At 40.9% G+C, this 10469-nt stretch overlaps 1 protein-coding gene across 3 annotated transcripts; it reads left to right on the forward strand.

Moving 5' to 3' along the window:
- Positions 1 to 3660: 3660 nt before the first annotated feature.
- On the forward strand, positions 3661 to 7825 carry mgp (matrix Gla protein). 3 transcript variants are annotated; one of them, XM_016675434.1, is made up of 5 exons: positions 3661 to 3767; positions 6473 to 6557; positions 6663 to 6692; positions 7172 to 7265; positions 7375 to 7825. In XM_016675434.1, the coding sequence occupies exons 2-5, from the start codon at positions 6497 to 6499 to the stop codon at positions 7538 to 7540; spliced, it is 351 nt and encodes a 116-aa protein (XP_016530920.1). In that variant the 5' UTR covers positions 3661 to 3767; positions 6473 to 6496; the 3' UTR covers positions 7541 to 7825. The 3 variants fall into 3 exon arrangements, with proteins under 3 accessions (XP_016530920.1, XP_016530921.1, XP_007560348.1); XM_007560286.2 differs by having other exon boundaries at positions 3664 to 3767; positions 6470 to 6557; XM_016675435.1 differs by lacking the exon at positions 6663 to 6692.
- Positions 7826 to 10469: the final 2644 nt, after the last annotated feature.

Below are 10469 nucleotides of genomic sequence, written 5' to 3' on the forward strand. Positions count from 1 at the left end.
GGTGCAGAAGTTAATTAGATGGTAACATGCGCAGGGCTGCACAACAAGAATTAACAAATCTGGTTTTTTAACAAATGGACCTGGAAGATATTACCCTCCCGCGGTTTTAGCAAGACGCCTAGGGTGTCTTGCTATGTTACATAGATGTTACATCTATGTAACATAGATGTTAACATATGTTACATAGATGTTACATCTGCCACGCCTAGCGTGGCAGATGTAACATCTGTTCGTTCCGGAGTACGCAAAACCACACAAAACAAATCCTCATAAAAATACACAGCCGCACCTCGAACAGGGGGGAAAAACTCAGAGTTTAATTGATAAGTTTGGATGAGAAAGGTCCAACCGATTGATGAACCAGCGCAGATTTCTCTTTAGATGTGGACCAGGAGGAATTTATCAGGCTGTATGTTCAGACCCCAGCAGGTGAAATACTTGTAATTTAAGTGGAGTCATTTAATTTCATCTATCATAAGTTTTTGGGGCCACAGTCAGTGGTTTTTGTCACTGGTGAGAAAAAGTGAGATACTTTCATCTGCTTTATGTGTGATGAGATCTGGATTCACGGTTCAACAGGTGAATATTAACTAAACCACATAAAAAAAATGACTAACCCATGTCAATATGGTTATAATTTGACAGGGAATAATAGTACATGACGGACTTTTTAAAATGCTCTCAGTCAAAATGACGGATAGCAAAAAGTATGAGGTCATTGGAGTGATCTCTAGATAAGTGCAACAAAAATACCACATATTTAGAATAAGTCTTGTTTTTTCTTAAAGGTGCAGTATTAGGTATTTTCCAGGCACATTTTCACAATCTCACAGTAAGAGTTTTGAATATTGTAGCATGTTGTGTGTTGCTGTTATGTAGGTCTGAATTCCTTTATGGATTTATGTAAAGATCCCAAAATATTAGATGCTGCTTGTTTTGCTGAGTGTGTCTAATGGTCTAAAGTCTGGGTTTTCCAGTCCCCAGAAAATGTGAATGCTATCAAAAATAAGGCTAGCAAAGTGATTCTGACAGGTTTTTGTTTTTTTAAATAGCAATAATTTGTTGGAAAAGTCTCTATTCCCACATATTGGTACTTCTGACCTCAGAGGATTCACAACCACTACAGCCATATTTATTTCATACTGTAGAGATGTGTGGTCATAGGAAAACAATACTGTTGATTGGTAAATTATGGGGGTGGGCTACTCAAAAGTCTCACAAAAGACGAACATTGGGACTCCAGTCCCCCGTTATAGTTTTATGGAAGAACAACTTTAAATGAGATATGACAAGTTCCTACAATGCAAGAACTTGTTCAACTTTTAGGCATAATACAAAAATAAAAAGTGCATTGAAATTCATTTGTAACATTTTTTTACTTTCGTCCCGGTTGTTGTTCCTAGATATTTATGGCATTTTAGGAAAGTTTCTGAGTCCTGCAATTTTTAGATGCGTTTCTTGTCTTGCACACTTGAATGAAATGGTTAAACTGCTTTACTGGCATGCAGTGAAGCCCCACACAGCTCTGCTAATGAGCTTATATTGGAGCCAGGTGTTGTGGAGCGGAGAGACATCTAAAAGTTGCAGAACACCGGCCCTTCAGGACTGGAGTTGGAGATCATTAGTCTAAAAGGCTGTTTCTCCATCTTCTCAAAATTCAGCCGTAAAATCCAGTGGGCTAACCTTATGTATAGCTTCTCAGTATGATGCCGTATTTACACTCCACTCTCCCCTTCCCCAGGCTGACTTCATAAAAATTGAGCTGGTATTTGTGTTGTGATGCTCAGCATAAAGCTGAGAATGGTTATAACGTCCCATTCTTCTGAGATTGACTCATGGGGGGAACGGTTCCTGAAGTGTTCAGCCCAACCCTGCACCCTAAACTACCCACAGACTAGAGGACAGTCTACAATCTATGGTAATCTGAGACTCCTGTTAATGAGATATGCCCAGAACACCCTGAACTATTCATCTTCAATTGTTCGATCGGTCCATCTAATGTGATAAAGCAGTTTGAGAAGACTCTTCATCTATAATTGATCCTAGTTATCAAACAGTACATTAAGCTCAGTTAGTTGTTCAAATTAGTTTGCTGGGTTTCCTTGGAAACGTTTTAGATTCCTACAAGTCATTGATTTACAGTATTCACTCCTCCTTAATGAGCCTGAAGCAATCACCTGCATTGTGTCTTTGAATTCACAGCAATCCCTCAAACCGAGCATGGATGTAGCGGCAGCTGAGAGGAAACACTTAACTTTAACAGGAAGAAATCTCCAGCAGAACCAGAACCTGGTTCAGTACGAACGACCATCCACCACAAACTACTGGGGATTTGAGAAGACAAATGAAAAAGAAACCGAAGAACTGATGGAGGTTTTTCTATGGTAAGAAAAACAAAATGTTCATAGCAAGAGAGGGACAAAATGTAATTGTTGGCAGCATCATCAATAAGGCCAACAGAATGTTACCAGAAGTAGCTTCAATGGAGAAAACTGAGAGAAAACATCAAGTTAACAGTTAAGGTTATGTAATTTTAAGAGTAGCAGAAAAATAAAGTGAGGGTAATTGGTCAGGTTGTCCTAAATCTATGCCAGCATAATACCGATGTAGCTCAAGATTACATAAATCCTTCGAATGAGGTAAGAGAAAGGCAGAAGTAGGGGATTTTCCCTGGGTCTACTCACCACTGCCCTTGTGTTATTCTTGCAAGTGATAAATGACTCTGATAGTTTAGCCCACATATAATTGACACATTAGGTGCACAGATGATAGCATAGAGGGCTTCAGGGTCATGATCCAACAATCTGTTTCTGTCTCTGTTCTTCCATCATTCAAGAACAAAACACTGCAGAACTTGAAACTTGGTTTTGTTCCATGTCAGGAACAAAACCTGGCATGCCCAGGTTCACTTTTGACTTGGACTTTTAAAGATTTTTTTTTTTTTTTGGCTTGGTCATTGTGATGCCTCAAGAGCCAAAACTTCACTCCGTGAGCTCATCCCCCAGGCCACTGTCCTCACCAAGGGTCAGGGAAAGTGCCTCAGTTCTCCTTAATCTTGGGGGAGTTTTGACTGTTTCTATGGTTTTCCTCCCTCTAGATTCTTGAATTGCAAATAGTCAGATCATTTTGAACCTATACAGCGTCTACGATCACAGAGGGGAAGGTGAGTCAATTAGGATTCAATAATGGCTAAATAAATATCAGCATCAACTGTTACTAAATGTCCATCAGTAGCGAGGTCGAGACTATTACCTAGCAGTAGTCTCAGACACATTCAGTCAAACCAAGCACACATATTGTGTTCACATGGTGGATGTTTTTTTTTTCATGGTGGCAAACAGGAGTGGATATTATCATGTGCCTGCTACGAAGCAGGACGGATGGCCCTCTGCCATCCTTTGCCATCCTTCACTCACCGTCCCCTTTATTTCCCCCCATCTATGTTTATCCCTAACTTGTTTTTCTCAATTTCTCCTGGCTGCTCCATCAGCTAAAGCAATGTGATGTCCTGCTGGTTGCTGGGCGTGGGAGTTGGAGAGACGTGAGCTAATACTCCGGTCTGATTAAATGTTGGAAAAGAGGGCTGATGGTATGAGAGGGAAGGAGGGCGAGAAGGCGGTAGAGGGGAGGGAGCCTGTAGGTAGGAAATGAAAGGGTGGTGGGATGTGATGAGTATAAAGGCTTTGCTGTAGGGAATTAGGAAATATTTCACAGGAGTAAATACTGGGCGACATTTCCAAAACTTCTCCCTCCATCCAGATCACACAGTAAGTACTTTATTGCATTGTCTATACTGCTAAGACTTTATTTCCCCTTTGCTTGACTAAAAGTAATCTTTTACCATCTGATATCTTCTTTGTAAAGGCTTTTTTTTTGGCAGATCTTTTTAAAATAACGCAAAATAATCTTTGCAGCTTATTCTTCTTATTTTAGTTAACAGGACCATTAGAAGTTGCTTCACGCTGACTTTTTGTATGAACTAGCACCACATCACTGTCTTTTTCCAGTGAGATGTGCACATTCTGATAACACACACACACACACACACACGCACACACACACACACACACACACACACACACACACACACACACACACACACACACACACACACTGACTCTATCTCCAGTTGTCGAAGACTTCTTTAGCTCTGGGCCTGCTCTCTGTACCTTCCACATGTGAGTTTTGAACCGAAAATGCCTTAGGTGCAGAGGCGGTGTGTGCAGTTGTGTACAGTCTGCTTGTCTGTGTGCAGAACGATGGCTTTGATGTGTGAGTTCATGTATAATGAAAGCAGCTATTGATGGCAAGAGAAGCCTGGCTGCAGAGACAGAGTTCCTTCCAAATCACACAAGCAGAAGAACCTTGTCAGCAGTCTGGACATGCAAACTCAGCTCATGTGTGCCTTTCTGCACATTCATGTTTTCAGCCACCTGGTGTGAGTATTTATACTGGTGTTGAATGCTTTATGTTGAATCACTCATTCCTGGGATTGTCTATTTGCATGTAGACATCTTCTCTGTGGGCGTTCGGGTGTGCAGTGAGCTATAAAGAAGAGTTTATGGTTACACTCTGCTGAGCAAAATGAGTTTGGACTCGAGGATTTGGCTGCTGCCCAGCTCTCCTTAGCCACAACTATTCTCTGATGGCTCTTTCCTTCAGACTGGAGCTAAAACACATTTCTGGGATCGGTCTTGTGTTTAGTTCAGACTTTCTCTTCAGGCCAAATACATATACACAGTCTTGTGTTGCCTTTATTCAAACATTCCACACCAATATGTCTAATAAATTATGCCATAAACTTGTGGTCCTAAAAATAAATAAGTATCACTGGTGGCATAAGGGCTGCCTGACGGTAGAATATCAAATCCATCCATTTTCTACACCTGCTTACCTTTGCAGGGTCTCTGGGGGGTTTGGTGCTCATCTCCAGCGGTCATTGGGTGATGTGGTATACACCTGGGACAGAACGCGAGTAGAACAATTTAACTATAATGATGCAGACCATGAGGAACCAAGGTGAAGTGCTGCTGGCTACTGATGTTGCTGTCAGTCGACCTTAAATGTTGGAATTTGGATTTAGGAATGAGATCAGACCCAACCTGCCAATGTTCCAGTATCAAGTTCAAGCAGCAGATGGATCCAGTCATTGATATCCTCAGTGACTGAGGATATCATTCCAACTGCAAGCTAACTGTCATGCATTTGTTTGTGTTTTGTCCTTTGAACTTGTACCATGTTGTAAAGGAGGCCATATATGGCCCCCTGCTTGGTGGCGGTTCAGTCTTCACTGTATCACCTATCAGGAGATTTTTCTGTAGAATGTGACTAAATTATTGACAGAAAATTACACATTTGTGGATTTTTTGTAGAAAGATATTCAAAACAATACGGAGGTTGGAAAGCTAAAATGCTTAAGTGAAATGCTACTTGGCACATTATTGGCTGACTCTTGGAAAGCAGCCAATCCAGGAGTGGCATTGACTTTCTTTGCCACTAATTGGAGCAGAGATCATATTGTGTATATTGGATTCTGCAGTAATGCCAAGAGGGTTTCCACTGTGTATTGATGCATATCAAGGTAAATTTTGTGTTAGAACTATTAAAATATGTAAGTGATTGCAGATTTGTGTGCAGGGTTCCACATCAAACCTATTTGTAAACTGTGTAATATTATAAATCATCAGGAGTGTAAATTATCCGTTTTTACATTTTATATGTACAAGTTGAAAATTTAGGTCATTGCTGGACGGAAACCTCAGGGGGCTGTACTGTAAACTGTTCAACCCTTTACACCTCTCAGTAAAACTTGATATTCACTGCTTGCTACCAAGCTAAACCAGACTCAAGAAGGACAAAGCTTCATAGTGATGACATGGTTGGGGAATTAGCTCACCTGCAGGTGATTTAAAAAAAATTAAATAAGATTAGTGAGGAGAAGGGCAAATTATTATCCACTTCCTGCGGAACGTCCATGATGAGGCGACAGTCGCTTGCCCTCCTCCAGTTGAGCGTCCGGCAAAGTTCATGTGTGTGAAATTGTGAGCTCCAACAGCAGGCCAGTGAAACAAACAAGGAAATTGAACAGTGTTCAACTTTTATCATTGCCATTGCTGTCGCGTTTTGAGTTCACCCAGAATGGCAGAGGACTGTCACTTGTTGTTGTTCGTTGCTTCCAGTATGTTGAGCCCATTATTGTCACAACCTGTGATGGGCCAGCGACCCGTTCATGGTGTACCCCAACTCTCATATGTTGACCACTGGGAATAGGCACCAGTTTGTGACCCTACAAGGACCATTAGTAAAGACAACGCATTGAACTTTTGCAACCATTTTACTACTACTATTATATGTATTTTTTCCTATTTCTGCCTCTATTTCTTTTTTTCAGCCATCTGTCTTAGTAAGACAAAACCCATTTTTCCCATGGTCTCTCTTGCTTTCTGACATGACGTCTCTCCTGTGTCAGCAGTAAGGAAGGTACAACACCCCCAAGATGAGGAGCCTCCTTCAGTTCTTGGCCCTCTGCGCTGTGGTCTCCCTCTGTATCTGCTATGGTATACAATGCCCCCAACGTGCAAACAGTGCATAAACTCAATGCATAAACTTCCTCAATTTATGTTCAGCACTCATGATTAACCAACTTCATGTTTTTCCCTTAGATTCTAATGAAAGCAATGAATCCCATGAAGGTGATTAAGTGTTAAAAAAAAATCTCAGTGCCTGGAAAAACATGCATGCGTTTCTAACCCAGACTGCATTAAAGCTGATTTCCTTTAACTAACCAAAGTGGTGGTTTTTGCATGAATGGTGCTTTGGGCACGCTCCTCCTTCTGCTGCTCCCAAACAAATAAAATCCAAGACAGGATCTGCATCCTTGTGCAGTTACATACAAATCATGTAAAGCCAAAAAAAAACAAAAGTGCTTGTTTGTGGGGCAATTATTGCCGTGCTCCCAAAAAGGAAGCAACTTTTATTGTTTTCATTCTAGTACCAAAACATCCCAATGAAACCAAGTCCATATCTTCCACCCCAAATTGCTTGTGCTCGTCTTGGCAGCTACCCAAATGGCCCATTTCAAAAACCACCATTGTTCATAGAAAATCTTTCAGCTAAGATGACTTAAGTCCTTGTAGCAGGATTGCTGTTTAGGGAAATTTTGTTTCTCCAGATTTATTTGTGCCTCCAAATCGAGCCAACTCCTTCATCCGGGGCAACAGACGTACCACACCCAGAGCAAACCGCTACAACCAGTACTTCTCGAGGTAAAGCACAGCCGTGCAAACACACCTTATAACATCAACTTTAACTTGGATAGATTAAAATGCAAACATATTATGAGTAATGCTTCTCTTCCAAATCCTCCCGGAACAGGAAGTCCCCAGCAGAGATCCGTGCAGAGACCTGCGAGGACTACTCGCCCTGCCGCTTCTACGCCTACCGCTTCGGTGTCCAACACGCCTACCAGAGATACTTCGGAGGCCAAAATCCACCCCAGCAGCAGCAGCGCTACAGACAGACGGGGACTCGTCGGTTCTAAAACTTGAGTTAGGGCGGCACCCTGTTCCTTCACTCCACATCTGTTGTATAATTTATATCTTTTTCTCAGTTTTGCCAAGAGAGAGAAACCTGGATAATGCAGGAGTCCAGTGTGGCTTGAATCTTATTCTTATGCTTACAGATATTAACACCTGTTTCCATGTGTAATCTTATTTTAATGTCTTATTTTTGAGCTGGACTTGCCAGAATGAAATGTCTGTTATATTAGCCATCTATCTTTTCTTTTTTTTGTTGAAAGAAATAAAAATAAAACGTATTTCTTGAACCCTGTGTTGGAAGGCATTATTAGGAAGAGAGTAGGGCTGATGGGATAAGGAAAGCGAGCTACCAATTAAGGCCAGCAGGGGGCCCCAAAGAGCTTCTAACGCAGAGACGAATCCATGCAATGATTATTATAAACAGGTTGTTTTGAAACATTAACATTTGATGAGACACAAACATCACTTGCTATTTATTGCAAGCATATTTTTTCAAACTAAAATCTGAAATCCTGAAAGTTAAGGCAAGAATCTGTTTTCTATATCCAGTTTTTCCAGGAAATCCTAAATCCTGGCTTTGTTTTAAAGTCAATAACAGATTGGCAGCGTGTGGTTCTGAGTCCATAATCAGACCCATGTGTCTGGTAAGCTCTGTAGTTTTTAACATCATTGTATCTGGCCTTATATTCTTTGGACTATAAACAGGATTTCTCTCTTTTCTGCATTAAGCTGGAGGAAATTCTAGTCCACTAACTAATTAACAGAGACTCGGGGACCGAAAGGGTCTGTGGTCATTTGGAGACGTGGAAATGTCTGTGTGCCATCAGCACATCCAGGTTGTAATATGTTTTTAACTGAGGGTGAAGCAAGTAGACATTAAGTAAAAGTGGCTCGATAATAGAGCCTTGAGGTTCCCCACATGCAGCCCTCTTTAGGCATTTCAGTTTCTTAGAACAGTATTCTTGAGAATATGTTCTATGACCTACAACAAAAAACCTCTGTTGTAGTTTCTAGTGGAAGCTCTACAACTGAGGACAGACCGGTGCGTCTCTCTGCCCTGGTGCATGCTGGGAAGATGTTTGGGTCTGTGCCGCCCACAAACCCAGAAAGGCAGTTTCACTGGATGTTTTGTGGTCATACGGCCACAAATAGGCACAATGAAAGATGTTTGGAGGTTAGATCCTCAAAGCAAACACAGACAGAGAAATTATACCCCTTGCTGTCTGGCAGGACTCGATAACCTAAGAGTTCACGAAACAAAGACGAAGGAACAAAACACATTAAGAAGGCTAATCTAAAACATTTTCATATTTAAAACTTTCAAAGGAACATTGTCCTCGTATAAGCCTGCAGTTTTAATAATAACACTCACAATGCAGCCAGTTTTAGAGTTTTCAAAACATGCTCCAGTTTCAGTTCGGTATAAATATCTTTTCCAAATTTATCCCTCCTATAACTCCTCAAACGACAAAGCTCCGGCTTATAAAGGTTGTCTTCTCTTTGTGGCGAGTCGCCGCGGTTTGCAATAAAACCGCGAGCCCTCAGATTAAAACCATGTCACATCATTAGAGTCGGCAGGTTTGCCTTCTTCAGATTATAATGCCTGGTTCTTGCTGCCATCTGGCCTGAGCAGCCCGGGCCTGAAAAGCCTGCGGCCACTGGAAAACTCTGGCCAGTCCGGGGTGCCAGTCACCACAGATGTTTTAAAAAGGTTCAGTAAAATGTGACAAATCCTTGTCGCTCAGTCTGAACTCCTAACAGCAGTGCTGTGGTGTCTGCAGTCTGGCTTCAACTTCAGTAGAGCTGTTGCTATGAAATTGAGAAAAAGAATAATATGAACTGGTCTGAATTTTTATTTCTGCATCTGTCATACAGGTGACATAACACAGATGGTTGGGTAACACTTTATTTGACGGGGCGTGCATAAGACTGACATGACACTGTTATGAAGTGTCATTCAGTAAATAATGACACGTTTAATCCAAAGTTTCATTGAATACTGCAAAGGTGACCATTTTATTTGGCTTTTAATGCAACTTTAAGTAAAACTTTGCATTAAAAGTGTCATTATTTACCAAATGACACTTCATGACAACAGTCATAAAGACTCCTTCATGTTTATAACTTGTGTTTTGTTGCGTTTCTGACAGTGTCATGTCAGTCTTATGCACAGCCCTTCATATAAAGTGTTACTGATGTTTCTTAAACTCCTCAAGATGGGAAAAACAAGAAAACATGGCATTCTACTGAGGCAGGTGTGTGTTAATTTGACACACCATGGTGAAATAAATATTTTTTCTGTAAGACCATTTTTATTGTTTTAGCACAAAAGTGAAACATTACCTTGTAAAACATTGTTTTCCCACATCACATCATGACTCCACTAACAATCCCAGCCCTAATCTTCATGACGGCCAGTTAACACTTAATGATGCGAGTCATAATGGTTTTAATAAAAAATAAAGAAAATGTGTAACAAAAATAATAATAGAAAATCACATGCATATGTAAACCCCTTGAATAAATACACACACATTCATCTTTCTACCATTCTGTAGGAGCTTATGTGAAAACATGACATTAGATCTGTACAATTAGGCCTTTGATCTTCCTTATTCCCATTACCGAATTTTGAACTGTTGAGGTTTTAGCATAATTAACGCTGGTTGAAGGCAGTTCCAAATACACAGAAAGTAGCAGCATATAGCCAGTGTTTTACTGAACGGTCATGTGGTGGACGCCACCTCTGAACCACTGATGTTTTGGCCACAGTCAGACCAGCAAGTCAGGAAACACAAGAACAGAGGATCTGACTGAGCAGCGCTCCGTAAGCGGCTCTTTGGACCTTCTGACAAAGTCTGCAATGACGCACTATCTGAACTACCAGGACACATTAAATAAAAATCTGTTAACTGTAAAAAAAAAAAAAAG

The sequence above is a fragment of the Poecilia formosa genome, unplaced genomic scaffold (assembly GCF_000485575.1).
Source record: "Poecilia formosa unplaced genomic scaffold, Poecilia_formosa-5.1.2 Scaffold114, whole genome shotgun sequence".
NCBI classification, from domain to species: Eukaryota; Metazoa; Chordata; class Actinopteri; order Cyprinodontiformes; family Poeciliidae; genus Poecilia; species Poecilia formosa.

Bases quoted from the DNA above. Each gene is read 5' to 3' on its own strand.
- mgp (XM_016675434.1), top strand. From the start codon at position 6,497: ATGAGGAGCCTCCTTCAGTTCTTGGCCCTCTGCGCTGTGGTCTCCCTC. The intron at 6,558-6,662 runs GTATACAATGCC...TTTTTCCCTTAG, and splicing joins CTCCCTCTGTATCTGCTATG to ATTCTAATGAAAGCAATGAA. The intron at 6,693-7,171 runs GTGATTAAGTGT...TTGTTTCTCCAG, and splicing joins AAGCAATGAATCCCATGAAG to ATTTATTTGTGCCTCCAAAT.